Source organism: Prunus persica, chromosome G6, assembly GCF_000346465.2.
Source record: "Prunus persica cultivar Lovell chromosome G6, Prunus_persica_NCBIv2, whole genome shotgun sequence".
Classification (NCBI taxonomy): Eukaryota; Viridiplantae; Streptophyta; class Magnoliopsida; order Rosales; family Rosaceae; genus Prunus; species Prunus persica.
The window spans coordinates 6,576,686-6,592,595 of record NC_034014.1 but is presented as its reverse complement, the minus strand read 5'-3'; the positions used below and the strand labels follow the sequence as shown (position 1 = coordinate 6,592,595).

The 15,910-nt window shown below is 36.5% G+C and overlaps 1 protein-coding gene across 1 annotated transcript; it reads right to left on the bottom strand.

Annotated features, from left to right (window-relative positions):
• Positions 21 to 15,910, bottom strand: LOC18774336. The gene is made up of 27 exons (XM_020566182.1): positions 15,315 to 15,910; positions 14,194 to 14,676; positions 13,872 to 13,922; positions 13,551 to 13,633; positions 12,988 to 13,087; positions 12,701 to 12,779; positions 12,101 to 12,224; positions 11,891 to 11,997; positions 11,075 to 11,203; positions 9,238 to 9,302; positions 8,952 to 9,119; positions 8,470 to 8,630; positions 8,320 to 8,351; positions 7,688 to 7,857; positions 7,041 to 7,120; positions 6,034 to 6,099; positions 5,647 to 5,936; positions 5,261 to 5,368; positions 4,406 to 4,503; positions 3,829 to 3,889; positions 3,599 to 3,675; positions 3,433 to 3,504; positions 3,257 to 3,333; positions 2,577 to 2,657; positions 2,068 to 2,170; positions 1,750 to 1,908; positions 21 to 858 (listed from the first exon to the last, which is right to left on the bottom strand). The coding sequence occupies exons 1-27, from the start codon at positions 15,513 to 15,515 to the stop codon at positions 469 to 471; spliced, it is 3,615 nt and encodes a 1,204-aa protein (XP_020421771.1). The 5' UTR covers positions 15,516 to 15,910; the 3' UTR covers positions 21 to 468.

Genomic DNA, 15,910 nt, shown 5'->3' with positions numbered 1-15,910 from the left:
ACAGTTTGAGCTTAAATTTTGCTAAAACAAGAATATACTTATTTTGGTTAACCAAACAGAAATAAACTTGTTTTGCACGAATAAGCAATAATGGCTAGTGTGTTGGGGTGAGCACTGGGTACCACCCACGATCACCCATCACCATCACCACCACCATCATGGGTACCGAATTCCCATCCTGACAGAGAGAGAGAGAGAGATAGAGAGTGAGAGAGCGAGACCTTTATTTCAATTTTTTTTTCTTTCCAAAATCTATTTCAAAACTTCAATTGCCTATATACACAAAACTTCTCAATAGAATCAACTCGTCAAAATTTTCCTTCTCCTCCTGACATACAAAATTTTCTCCTTCATTTGAGCAGTGAAGCTATCTCTTCATAGAACACTGGCATCATCAAAGGAAATTGTACGAGGTCAATCTGACCTGACCTGGTCTGGTCCATCACGCGTCTAAAATGAATACAAACCTCAGAAAAATTCCAGCGTGCCATCAATGGTGGCAGGTGGGTCAATTGCAATACAGGTAGCCTTTCCCTCTGAATGCAACTGGGGTAACTTATTGGCCTCCTTTGCTGCAACCCCTTCTGCAGTCCATAAGGTAACATGTGGCCACTCATTCTTCGATACTACTCTTTCTCCTTCAACAGAGCCAAGGCTGGCTTCAAGTGCAGCCATTTTATCCGAGAAGAACAGCTTAGTTAGATCCACAGGGACCGTTTTGTGGAGGAAGGTGCCATAACTAGCCACGGCAGTAACTCCGTGACTTCTCTTATGTGCAAGGGTAACATGAGCCTTATTAAGATTCTCCAAATGCTTTTCTTTAAGGAAAGCTCCAGCTTCACTATTTTTCGCAGCCAACTGCATGAACAGAATACATGCATGAAGAAAACAATTCAAGAATGAAATACACACGATTCAGTAGTATAAATTTCAGAATCCAAAAAAAGAAAACAATGCTCTTCTGGAGTGAGAAGGATTTTTGCGCTCCAAATCTGACTTGATCAGAAATAAGCAATGCATATAATCTGATGTTACCCTTCATTTTAATTAACCAGAAGTATAGTGCAGGTGCAGATGCAGATGAATATTTGTCTATCATTTCATTCTTCGCCAAACTTAAGGCACTGCCAATTCTTTTTTTGTATACAAGCAGCAGGAAATCAGGCATACATGGCAGTCAAGTGAAAAGATCCGGCCCACAAACACGAGGCTGCACCAGCCTCGGTGGCAGACTAAAACCAGACTATGATAGCCATCCATTATAAATCTTAATAAGCACTGTATTCACTAGATATTAGAAAATCGATATTCCCTCAGAGCTAAAGCAGAGCCGCAGAATCGAAGGTTCCTCTTGGCCTGGGCGAGTACAAAAAATTTACAGTGTCACCCAATCCCAAATTGCAATAAACACAGCAAAACATGCCTAGCCCAGAAATCTGTTAGCCGCAGAATCAAAGATATGCTTCTCAAGGACTTTTAACAGTGACTAGGAACAAAACTTCGTAGTTAATTGGCTAATTTAAAAATCATAGAGGTTGGAATTAGTAGTTGTTTGTCCAAAAAAGGATTTTATTTCATCAGAAGTCAGATGAAACAAAATAAGCAACTTAGATTCTAGTTCATATTATAAAGAAGAGATGAGAAGGCAAATATTCACTTATATTATCTGGTGGATTTTAATTAAGTTCTACATGATATTGCCAGTAAAGGGACTTGTAAGAATAGATGAGAAAGCAAACATTGACTTACATTATCAAGCAGATCACTGATTTCCATAACAGGCAAGCTAACGGCAGCAAAAACAATGGCCCCAAACTTCTTCTTCCCAGTATCTGGAGTTTTGTACTCACCTTGTGCAATTTTTCTCAGCTGTTCTGATACGTCCTTAACAGCAGACTCAAAGGGAACCTGAGGACATTAAGATTGTACGGAGAGTTCATTTAAATATCTGAAAAATTTATGGTTCACCAAGCAAATTCCAGTGACTGTCACTATAATAGAACAGGAAAATGCGGAATCAGCAGCTCAGAAGGTAAAAAGGGAAAAAAAACAAAAAACGATGCCGACCTGAACAGAATTAAGATACTCTGCATTGCCAAATAAAATATCCCGCAACTGTTTCTCCCATTTAGCCCACTCCTTTGCATAGGTTCCCTTTGTCGACTCCAATCTGAGTACAGGTTTACAAGCAAGCAGGTAAGGCAACCACACGAAAGCAGCAGCAACAGTGGTTAATCAATGACTAGCCAAATTATAAGAGCTATGCTACTGTTGAAAAGGGTTTAAAATGGTACTGTTTAAGAAGACAGCTAAAAGCTCTGTTTTGTTGAAATGTCAATTAAGTGGGAAAGTAAGATGAAAAAAAAAAAGAGAATCTCCGTTGTGCTAAAATCTAATTTCATTGGTAAGTCTCAACAAAAAGATTAACATTCTATTCTTTACAATTAAAAGGGGAAAGAGGAGTTTCATTATAGAGGATCTATTACAATCATGAAATTTCAAAGCCAACAAGGAATTGAAAGAACAAGCCTTGGTTCACACCAACATGATCTAAAGCATGCATACAGTTGCATTACCTTCCATGTTTGGCAGTGTGAAGCTTGTATAGATTTATTCCCTCCTCCAGAATAGACTTCACAGGATCGGGCAATGGATTCCTGGGTACGCAAAATAAAACCTCCATAACATCAGCGTAATTGCATTGCAAGAGGGCACATATAAGATTTATATTTTACACAAACAAACCATAACAATAGTGTAACTGCATGGCAACTGAGGACAGATATAAGCCTTAAATACAAACGAAAATATACCTCATCGTATGCTTTGTGGAATCAATCCTACAAACCAATTGCATTATCTTTTCTTTTATCCATAACAGTTTTGAAACAGTCGCATTAAGCAGTGAGAGCACAATCTTTTAATTCAAAATTTTGGTAAATAAAAGTTAGTGATATATATATATATATATATATATATTAAAGATTTTTCATTATTAATTACTCAACAGAACTGAGAATTCCCCTTAATTTTTAACACGACCACTATCCACCCACCCATGAATTAAGGAACGAAAAGAGTGCTCCTAGCAAAAAACCCCCCCTTAACTGGTGAATGATTTGATGAATCATGAACAGTTTTCCCCTGATATTTATCATTATGAAATAATACGAGGTGCATTTTCAAAATAGAAATGAGCCAACATGAGAGGTACCAAGCCTTTTGTTTTTCTTTGAAAAAGAAAAAGAAAAACTACCTATCAGATTTCAGCAATGGCATCTTGACAAGTGAGCCAAAACGCTCTACTAATTCGCCGTCAAACTCCCGGCGACTCTGAAAATTTAGACAATAAAAATTCATAAAAACGAAACAAATTTAGGTGCATCAATGTAGCATGAAATAGAAAATTTAAATACACAAATCCTGTCATGCCTTGCCCTCATAAAGGTGATAGAACATTAGCAGCACATAGCCAGCATTTGGAGATTCCTTGTCAAGGTTTCCCTTCAGAAATAACAAGTATTAGGAACATGGTAATAAGTGGAGGTGTCTGATGATATTTTTGAACAAAAGGAAAATGTACAAATAAAATACACACCGGATGATTAGCACGTTGAAGCACCCGAAACATGAAAACCGCTAATGCATCAAGCGAAAACGGATTTGAATCAGTTCCTGCACATTTAAAGACCACAATGTAAAATCATACAATGCCCTGAACATCATTTCCTACACAAATCAAGGAACATTCTATTCATTATTTGACGACAATAGTGATCCGAAAGTGAACTGGAACCCAACAAATAACAGAATCAGGGGCAACAGAACCTTCAGAATCAGGAACAACTGGAACTGCAGAGGCCCTGGTGCTGTGGCACATGTCTTCTATCTGGAAAAGAAAAAAAAAAAAAAAAAGACGAGGAAAATAATGGTGTAAATCTGACATGTACAAAACAGTAAAGTTTGGTTTGAGAAACTTATAAATAGAAAACATAAAAATTCCTGACATTTTGTTTTAATTTACCCCAAAAAAATTGTTCATATGTAGAGAATTTTCCTAATGCGTCCTCTCAATTGAGTTCTTGGCCTTAAATTCACAAGGACACTTTGCCACGAAACTGTTGCCATCAATCTTGTTGGTCAAGATGTTCTTTCAGTTCCTTTAGGGTACCATTTTAGTTTCTGGATCACTGAACCATTTAGGGCTCTAAAAGCAGTCCACTTTTACCAATTAGTCCTTTAGAAAGTAACTAGCATTGGGAAATAAAGTCTTTGGTTAGGACCTTTGGCAACAAAGCAGCCTCCACATGGGCTAGATGGAACACAATTTCTGGATACTCACGAATGGATTGTAGAACAATCCTTGAAGTGAATCATGGCAAAGTGAATGCCAATAGAAGATTACCTGTCTCCATACTTCTTCATTTGGTGCATTCTTGTCTGCAAGCATTATTGAATATGGTTTTCTCCTGCGCTCATCAGCAACCTTCTGCCAATATCTTCCTGCTTATAAACAATAAACAAATAACCTTACTGTTAACTAGTCAAATAATCTTTTAGCATACTAATTCACAAATCATTCTGACAATAAGATACCAACGGATTTATTCTGAAAAGAAAGAATTATCTAAATAAAGGCAAGGATAATATACTGAGAAAATGGGTGGGCAATCCAGAGATCTTTCCAAGTACTCTGCAAGGTTTCCCATCCCCAATGTGGGACAATACTCTCAACACATGTAATAAAAATATGGATCATGCAATTGAGAAGAAAGCCTCAAATTCTAAGATATTTTGAAATTTTCATGAAGCCCAATCATATTCTATATGTCAATAATTTGCATAAATCCATAAGTTTTGCTATTACAATGTACAACTCTTAGAAGAAGTTTCGAATTATAGCAGTAATTGGAAGCGAACTTTCAGGCTAGAACTGTGGTAATATATCACTGACATTATTGCCAGACTTTCATTCTAGCAATCTTCCAAAAAATTTCAACTAGTAGCACGAATGATTCATACATAGAGACAGACAAACACCATGATCAAGGATAACTTTGACCTGAAGCATGATGACCTGATCAGATTCATACATACAAACATACCAACACTGTCAGCATGATGATGAAGGATATCTATGATATGAATGCATAATGACATGATGAAGAAACTGCTAGAATCCACCAACTTCAAAAATGCTAATTTCAAGTGCTAAGCAAGCAGTAATTAACCTACAACATTTATTCGAGAATACAATTACCTTTGATAAGGTCACCCATCAGGCTTTGAATTGGCCGATCGTCTCCCATTCCTTCTGGGGCATTTAGTAGTTCCTTGCATAGTGCTGACTTAGCAGAACCAGGTAGTCCTGAAAATGCCAATCCAAGAAAGGAATATCAAGACATGCATAGACCAAATACCCCATCAAAAGATATTCGAATTCATAAGGGCACACTGCGAAAGAAACATAGCTGAAATGGTGGGTGCAATGTAAAACCATGGGAGACATTGGCTTCCCAAGAAATGAAAAAGTTCCATGATGTATAAGTAGAGAAATATCTATTCAATGTTGTGTATTGTATTCATGAGAACTTCTCAATGTTGTAATTAAAAACCACAACTCAGTTAATTTGGCAACATTTTTACCAGGAAAGAAGACAATCAGACCCTCAGCCTTTGGAATGGTGTCCCTGGCTGAGGCACGGGGGCTTGATGGTGCAACCTCCAGGTCCCTCTCAAGATCACCTTCTTCGTTTCTTCCTCCCTCAACAATGGCCAAGAAATCTTCAGTCCTTACTAAGTTTCCAGCAGATCCTATGAGAGCCTGATTTTGTGGACTGCGTTTTGCATACTGTTCAAGAAAAGGCTCAGCCTCACTGAGGTACACTGATGACGACAGCTGTTTGTTTCCACATTTCCTTCGTATATACACAGCCCTGAACATGAAGCGGCAAAATTCTAGCAACTGAGCAGAACAAAATCACAAAGTCATAAGCACCAAGAAAAGAACAGAGTAATGTTATATAAAATCACCATTCATCAAGCATCTTGCTGAGTTCCCTCTGCTTTGCTGCTGAAGTTCCCCATACTTTCATTTGCCTATAATGACAATGGCAATGGAAAAATAGTTCATAAAACAAGATTCCGTCGAACTAGCATGGAAATATTGCATTTTTTAGCAATAAGGTAAGCACTACGGGGTCTCTTTCATTGCAATAAATAACCACTATACTAGTTTACAACATCAGTTTTCTCATATACCCGTTAGATTTAAAAAAATGTAGCTCCAATTATGTAACATCTTTTTGCGACCAAACAAGATCTTACGTAACATCTTTTTCGACCAAAAAAAAAAGATCTTACGTAACATCTTTAAGCCATGCTGTGAACCATCATGTTCATGAATTGGCAGGTACTAGATTTTGTCCTTCAATAACTTTGAAGACTTAATATAAATAAACAACGGTGACTAGTGGCTAAGTTTATAGAGAAATTACAACAGTAGAAGTCCTATCAGGAAGGAAAAAATTGGGTTCGGAGTGGAACATGAAGATTTTAGTCCATAGGTCTAGAAAGAGTGGTCTTTTTTTGGGTAAGTAGAAGGAGAGATCATAGTTGGTCATGCTGTCTGCAATAAATTACCAAAAATATTATGTTCTGAGGAAAGACCACATAGAAAAAGGGCAGATCTGTATTGCTTCTGGACAAGAAGCTCCAAGGAGCTGTTGCTAATCAATAAATTTTTTGGTCAAAATATCAGAACTGACGACAGGTTTTTGGAGTTTACTCATCCTCACAGGGTCATGAGCATTTGTCCTGGCCATCGAAAAATGTGAATCTGGCAGGTTAGTTTCCACTTTCTGGGATATTCAATTTGATTAAGTCGTAGTATATAAGTTCCAAAGACTATACTTGCATTTGTCCCCAATACATGTCCAGTTGATCATTTTCCACAGACATGACAGTATACAGTACCCCAATCCCCAGATGCCTCATTTCAAGTTTCAGACACAACATGTAAGATAAGCTCAGAAACTCACCTCAAGTAATAGGCTTTATAAGCAGCTGGACCTTCTTTAAAAAGAATTGACAAACCATTACGAATCAAAAAGGTTCGCAGCTGCAGTGAAAGATAAGCACAATCAACGTTTAATTCTTTGAACCCTCATAAGAAGATTCCAACATTGAATGGTACATAATGGGCCAACTTTCTAATTTTATACTTTATATCCACCCATGTTTACATTTTTAATCCCACTTTGAAGACAAAACGGGTAATAGCCAACCATTTAACATATTAAAATATAGCTGCTCTACTAGTATTTTCCTTCAATTTAATAGTCACTTCCTATAAAGAAACTATTTGCCCTTCGCTCATTCATTCACCATACTGAATTTCCATAAGAATTCATTATTGTCTGTAGTATATTGTAGCTGAAATATATTCTACTTTAACCTTGCTAATCCAGAAGATATAATCTTTAACTTGCTACTATTATAATGCACCACTTTCATAGCCATTTTCAAAAAATAGAAAGGTACATTTATCAGCCATAAATGTTTCACAAGTATTCTTCTAAGCAAGAATAATATTTGACATGTAAAAGAGAACAACCAACATACTAATTTTGCTTCCTTAATAGATTTTTATGAGCAAATACCTTCCTTTTATGATATGAATGCATACCTTATATGTAAGAAATTTCAATTTTATCATTAAGTTTGCATCTTCATCAGCCAATCCATATTTTCCGGGCATATCACTGCTAACATCTTCCACAATGCTACTTTTGTCTTTTGCTATCTCAGCAGCTCTCTCCTTGCTTGCCTTGAATAAATTAATGTCAACAAAAAAACCTACATAAATATGAAGTGCATCAGTTACATAAATAAACAACTTAATGAAGTAAAAACAATATAAGGCAAACATATTCTTCCGGTTTGAAGATATTAAGGCATGACATGTGTGCATTATTCATTAGAGAGACACATGCATTGTAGAAAGGCTCATAGAATGTTATATGGGCTTATAGTTCCAGTGGTAAAATACTTAAAACCAAACCTGCGATGAGAGTTTGATTCCCACCCTCCCTCAAACCAGGCCTGATGCCTCATTTGTACCAAAGAGAAGGTTAATACAATGATTGAAAGGCTAACCAAAATGAGATTCATCGTCCCCATGCCCAACGGGCATACTTTACATGACCATTATTGAGGATATAACCAAAAATGTGCATTTCCCAGAACAGAAATAACAATTAACTGGTAATAAGCATGATGTTTTAAATTTCATTCAGCAAAGGGTTTTTTTTTTTTTACCTCGATATAAAGGCCACAATCCTGGCTTTGACCTGAAATACACCAAACCTTTTACTTTAATGAATTCACGACATGTAAAACAAAATAATAATAATAAACTCAAAATAAGATAACAGAGATTAGAGAGTGAATTTGATGTTTGAACAATACCTCATCTCTTTCTGGTAACGTCGAAATGCGGAATCACTATGGACATGGACGACCATTTTATAGAAAAGGTTGTCACTTGATATGGAATCAATTTTGTGGTAGTTATAGTAACATTTAAAGGCAGCAGGATAACGTTTCTCTTTCATCAAACGAATCATTTCCTGATTCAACAAATAAAATATTAGTCCGAACCAAATCTAACACTTTGAATAAAAAAAGGCCCAAAAACACGACAGAACCATTGAACTTCCAGATGCAATTCATAATTTGAATGAGTCAAGGAGAAAATTATTTGCAAAAGAACGATACACAGTGAGAACGTCTACACAGTGGAAACATGAATGAAGCCAATATGTACTAAACCATTACAAAAACATGTAGACCAATCGACGCATGCATTTAAGATGGATTGGATTTCAGAAGTTATATTTCATGGAAGGTAAAGTTTTACGAATATAGTTTGAAATGAAAACTAGACTGACCTGCAATTTGGTGGTAGAAAAATCAGCAGCATGAGATTGTAAAAGTTTTGATAGCACCAATTTATTATCTGCATTTCTGGAATGGGCATCACCAGCTCCAGTTCCAAGCCAGTCTGAATGGTCAGGGCAAAAAGAGGAGCCAACACCCTCAAGAATCGCTTTTATTTGCTGCATGAGGATTTTCAGAAAGATTAAAAATAAAAATAAAAAGTATTGGATCTGCCTTCCACTTTTGTTGATAAAGTCCGAGCACAAGAAATCTCATATTCGAAGAATTAACCATTACCTGCTTTTCACTCGACCTATTTGCAGCACAAAGCTCCCTTACACTAGGTCCCAAATCAAGACCAACTGAAACATAAATCAAACACGGTAAGATTTTAAATAATAAAAAGAAAGATTCAAAATTGACTAGCATGCTCATATGTCAATAAAATTATCTTCAAGAGGAGGGTAATGGGAAGAACTTCAGCTTTAAATGGATTTTCAAGTCCAGGCAAGCATGAATATATGTCATCAGTTCAAAACTAAAGTTTTTTTTGCATTATCAAATGAAAAGAAATATTTGTCCATGACTCTACTAGATTAGTGAAAACAGTTTGACATGCAAGCACAATTACACAGCCATAGAAAAAGGAAAGGATCTCAACTATTTTATTTTAAGAGATCCATCAGTGGATATCTTGATCAATTTCTTTCTCTTAGTTCCAATATATCCATTCTTTCTCAACTTTTCTCATATCAGTTTTCTTTTACAAGTCCCAAAAATACTTTCAATGTCACACAAGCAGATCAAAATTTTGAAATATGTTATCTTAGATGTTTATAACCAACAGTAAATTGTTGCCTGTGTTTATGACTCTCTTTATTCCTCATTCTTCTAAAAAGGCAATTTTTGAATAAATACAAGGAACTGTTGCTGTGTTTTTTTTTCGTTTTTGTTTTTTAACTTATTCAGTTCAAGAGATAAATACAAGAAGGGACTAGGCAGAACTTGATATCAAATAGTTTGATTTATGCTTACATTATAACTACAACATTCTAAAACACAACTTAGATATGCTTACCCAAAACAATCTCAACCACAATTTTTAAAGCAGTAGATAATGAAGAATGCATCAATGGGTGAGATAAACATTAGGTCTTCTCTCCCCTGAATCAAACCCGAAGTGTTGACTCTACCATGATAGGTTGAACCTATAAATTGCAAATTTAGTTTTTGTAACCGATGCTTTAGTCCAAATCTAATGAACAGATACCCATACGTAATTTTAAGCAGTATTAATAAGCCACAAGGGAGCTTCTAAGAGGGTGCCTTCTTGAAGAAAAGAGCGGACCACATCTGGAGACAATCCTACCATGTGCTCCAATGATAAGGACTGTTTACTTTTTATTTCCTTATTCAAGGATATCCTTGCAAAAATATCAGCCAAATTGAAAACAACTTAGACATTTAATTGTGATGAAATAAATAGATGAACATAATGTTATAAACACTGAAATAATTATGGTGATAATCCAACAGTTAAAAGACTTGGATTTGGCTGATATTGGTGGGGTGAGACATTTTATGGAGTTGCAGTGTGTGCTGTAATTGGAGGAAAATAAAAGGATTTTTGAAGAATATAGTGGGAAAGGATGGAGGTATTGTGGGATAAATTCCGGCTTTGGATATCACTGCGGGCCTTATTTTATTCAGAGTTTTGGGCCATACCTTTTTTTATTTTCTATTTTTGCAGATTGAGGGCTGTTCTTCTCTCAATTTCAGTGTTGAGTATATGAGTATAACACATCAATACTGTATGGCCGTCAGAAATTAGTGACTGTTTATACCTTTTTGTTACTGTAAGTGGATAGCTTGCCCACTGTGAATGTACCTTTTAATGTGGTTCAATAAAACTTTGGTTATATAGTCAACCTATCATTTTACCTTCTAATAGCAGACGAAATTTCATGTAGGCACAAGAAATGGAAAGGGAGACAAGAGTTGAATAAATTTCAAGAGTGAACATTGTGGCTGAATCAAAATAAGACCAGACACAAAAGAACCAACAAAAAAAAATCCACGTTGATGTGATCTATAATCCAAAAAAAAGAAAAGACGAAAGAATGAAACATCATACCTCCATCCATTGGTGGAGGAGGGAAATCGTTCAGGACTTTCTCCATGTGTTTTGAGCTCTCCTGGCTTACAATACGAGCAACAATACCCTCTAAGATTTCACCCTGTTCCTTTACATGATCTTTTGAACCTGCATACAGAATTACAATTGAGTTGGAAACCTCACAAATACCTCTTGAAACCAGTGTCCAACTAAGGATAACACGAAAATATAAACGCCAAAGAAAAAGGCAGATCTGATTAATTGAACACCTTTGTGATGCACAACCATCCATTGAGCAAACCATGAAAAAATGTGCCACATTCTTTTTTGAGTTTATTTTAATTTTAGCAACAGTATCTATGTTCCCAATAATTTTTTTAAAAGCCTCTTTGCCAAGTGACCTGCAATAAGCTTGAAAGGCTAAGAATACATGGATATATGTGTTTCAAAGGTGTAAGTGTAGGATTCCAAAGGGCCAAACGTAGATGGTCTTTCAAGAAGCTGATCGATCAACAGTCCTTTTACCATGTATTGGTACAAATTTCAGACTCGGCTTTTCTTAGGTCATTTGAATTCAATGAACTCCTATGAGTTACAATTTTCTATCCCTTCCCTCCATGTTCCACATCATTTGTGGCGTAGGTTATTGGATTGATCATGTCCAAAAAATAAGTACTGTGATGTATTATAATATAGACACAATGTTTTTGGTTCTATCACTTCGTGTCTTTATCCTACAAAGGTTGTTTAACAGGCAACATTTCTGAAAGTTAAGGTGACAAGCATCACTAGTAGCGAATATCAAAATTAAAGCAAATGCACTGAAGAGTTTACCAGGTATAGATATATCTGCGATTTCATTAAGAGCTATGCATACAGGTGTTGCAGTTCCTTCTTCGCAGAGAGCATCAAAGGCAGCAAAAAATGATGTCACTGCTTTCCTTTAGTTACAAACAAAGGAAAAGATTAAACAGGACCCAATCAATTTTGATATTATGATCTTATCATTCATGTATAATGAAAATGGAAATAGTTGGTCGTCACCTTGTTGAGAACAGCCATACATGATTTGTCGGTAGACGCCATTTTCTACAGAAAGCAATTATCTCAGGGGTTGCGTAGAACTTTGGCTTCCCATTGCCCAAATCTGTGACTGCTGTCACTACAACTGTTTAATAAATAAAAAACACATAAGCAGAAGTTCTTTCTAAGAATGTTGCATTGCAAGAACTAAGGAAAAAAAAGAAGATATGCAACAAGAGATGCTTTATGGAAATGAAAGACAAAAAGATACAGTAGTGGGCTGCAAAAGGGAAATTGCAATAACCCATTATAAAAATAAATAATAAAAAAAACCAGCATCTAAGTGTCAAATACCAAGTATAAGTAAAGTTGTCTACAAAGAAAAAAAGTGATAACAATGACAATGATGAAGATGATGATAAAGGACAATTTATACTGAGTGAAAATCTCAAATAAAATTAAGAAAAATTATCTCCTCTAGCCCCAAAATAAAGGTACATCTGTAAACCAGTTCAAATTATACAATGCAGTGGCAGAGCCAGGGGAGGGCAACTCTATGCTGACTTTACAGAGTACTTTAACAAAACCAAAGGAAAATGAATTAATTAAATGACTCAATACCGAAATCTTCCTTAGGGCGCTGTCCGTGGTCTCCTAGAACAGCAGTTACGAGTTCCATTGATATGCACACACGGTTCCTCTGAAAGAGTGACCAACAAAAAAGTTAGATTCCAGAAGGCAGGGGAAGGGAGCAAGAAGAGTTATTTAAGAATTTGAGAATAAAATTTGTTTAGGAACTATCAAAAGCAGCCTTAGATTTGACTAAACAAAGCACATAGAGGAAGAATTTGATAGCTTTTAATGGAGTTCAGTTTTCTTTATGATCAGGTTTCTCATGTGAACAGCACCTCAAGAAAATCATTGAACTCTGCTTGCATTTTTGCTGCTTCACGTCCCCATGCCTCCTGAAACATCCGTCCAAGAACAAATACACCTACAGCAGTATATCTGTAGTAGAAATAGAATATTCAGCAAACCATGATGAACCTATATAAATGAGTACAGAGCAAGCAAGAAATACATATATAATGGATATAACCAGCACATTAAATTTCAAGAACATGTTTCCATCAATCAGAAATGTTCTCCCAAAGTGGTTCCAGAACTTGCCCGGTAATCAGATTAATTGAAGTATACCTCCAATTTGAGGACATTAAGCAATAGAACAATTATATTTAAGAAATTCATGTCCCTTTTGCTGTGCACTGCACATATCATTCCCACTTCTTCAAGATATGTTAGAAAATCAGCTACTAATAACAAGCAACAAGGATGGGCTACACAAGTGTACCACTCATAACCCCAAGATGTTTAACATGCATGGCCATTCATTGATCTTTTCTTTCATTGATTGGATTGAGCAATTAAAATAAAATAAAAAGGACGGAAGAAATGGTCGTCTCGTGCGTACATATTCCCAAAGCTGTTTTTGGCATATGCCCCACCCTTATTACCAGCGTACATAAAAAGAGACCCAGAGTGTTTAAGTGAAACCTGCAAAAAGGATCATTCTTCAGATTAAAAAAAAAGAAAAGGAAAATGGCATCAAAATTAGGATGAATCAACTAGAAAACTGTAAATTTAAGCAAGCATAAGCAACTGGAGGCTCCCCAACACTTCGGAGAGAACAAGAATTATTGTTAACATGAAAGCCAACAGATGAAATTTCCATGCAAAAAGAAAGAAATGCAATTTTTGCAAGTAAAACAAAGAATTCATAAAAACCCCTTACCTCCAAGGTAGCCAAGCCATTAGATACCATCTCTATCATCCTTGTCCTTATCTGAACAAAGACAGATTAACCAGACAAGCATTCAGGTATGATCCAAGAAAAAATAGATAGTCTAATCATTATGTAAAGGCAAGTAGCAATCGAATCACATCATTCTATAAAAAGATGACCAGATTGCTGTTTGTTTCTCTTGGCTATATGAGATGATCCAATGAACACGACATCATTGTTCGAGATAGCCTTAAGCATGGTTATTCCCATACAAGAGACGCAAATTGGATGGAAAGTTTGAAATTGGAAAAGCATGAAGACAAAAATGTACCTCCTGATCTGACTTCTCATTTTCAAATTTGGGATAGAAAGTAGCGCGCACTTGCACCTGAGCATATGTGGAGTTGTCCACAGTAAAATTTTCCAACAGGTCACCCTTGAATAACTTACTTAAACCAACACTGGTTTTTTTATCTGCTGCTTGTCCAGCTCCATTGCCCGGGATTCCAACTGTACTTTTATCAACAGGTGCTTCAACTTCTATTGTCTTAGCTCCACTGACTGTCGAATATGATTTAGGAATCCAGATTCCTTTCTGACCTTGGGCTGGACCCTGATTTACGGACTGGACCTTCCCAAACTGTATGGGTTTAACTGAAGCATTGGTCTGCCCACTGCTTCCACTGAGACTCAATCCACCAACTCTGTTTGTGGCAACTTCCATAGCAGCCGCTGATGAATCCCCTGTGGAGGTTGGTTGGCTGTCAGTCTTTTGTTTTTCTGTCCACTTTTGTTCTCTAAGCCCGCCCCTTCTCTGGAAAGCAGACCAAACATCTCAATCATACCATTAACTCTAGGAAAGCTGAACTAAAGTAAACAAAATTACAGTATCCTCTCTCTTAATCACATTGCAGTAAGCCTGTAAGGCTCTTGGCTTCATCAGGAGCCATGTGAATTTAACTTCTAAATTGCAACCAGACCACATTAAGATATGCACACATCACCCATGTGCACCACACAAAGACATGCATGCATACATATGTAATTTCTATACTACTAGGCTATACAAGACTACCTCATATTGACATAGGGAAACTAACCTAGTTTTCACTGAAACTAACATCATATTAAGAAGTAACCATACAGTGCCTAAATACCACATGGAATTACAAAGCTAAATTCAGCCATAATTAGCAAATGATCATCATCTACAAAAACAACACCGTTCAAAATTAAAACTAAATTGAAATCACAAACAGAAATTAATTGATTTCCAACCAAACTTTGGGACAATAAACCACTGAGACGACGATCAACAAGCGAAACCATCACCAATCAATTAAAATCACATTGCTCCGCATTATATAAACAAATAACGAGCTTCGAAAACACAGAAAATGATCGCTGGTAGAATAAAAAAACAGCGTAAAATTGGAAGAAAAAAATTGGTACCTGGTTGTAAGGCATGGTTGAATGCGAGGGAGAAATGGAAGAGGAGAAAGAGAGCGAGAGAAAACGAGGTTTGGCTGTGTATGCGTACGAAGGAGAGGAGGACCTGAGGAAGAGGAAGGTTCCGGAAACGAGGGCTGGAGACGAAGACGAGAAGGCAGGAGGGAGAGCGAGAGCATGGATGATTTTCTGTGACGCCCACATTCAATTGCTACTGTCGACGTGCAACCCTCTACGCTTGTATTTTTATATGAGAGAGAGAGAGAATGTGGGTGAGTCACCAAGGGGAAGAGACACACGGCGGGCTCTGGAGGTTTTTTTTTTTTTTTTTTTTTTTGGTCAACAGTTTCTGGAGGTTGCTGCACTGGGTTTTGTGTGTTATAAACCTTGGAAGTAGGAACAAGCGGCGACCGGGTTCAGGGGAGAGAGAGGTGCTCTATAGTCCAATTTTCCTGTTTTCCTTTTCCCTGTACCTCCCTCTTACTTATCTACTTTCTTGACACTTGTCCCTTCTATGTTAACCATTTTAATAAAATTAATCTAAAAACAAAAACCAATTATAAAAAAAATAAAAACCAAAACCAATTATAAAAAATAAA

Coding starts and splice junctions, on each gene's coding strand:
- LOC18774336 (XM_020566182.1), bottom strand. CDS start 15,515: ATGTGGGCGTCACAGAAAATCATCCATGCTCTCGCTCTCCCTCCTGCC. Junction 9,120..9,237: donor ATAGGTCGAGTGAAAAGCAG/GTAATGGTTAAT, acceptor ATCCTCATGCAG/CAAATAAAAGCGATTCTTGA. Junction 2,171..2,576: donor CACACTGCCAAACATGGAAG/GTAATGCAACTG, acceptor ACCTGTACTCAG/ATTGGAGTCGACAAAGGGAA.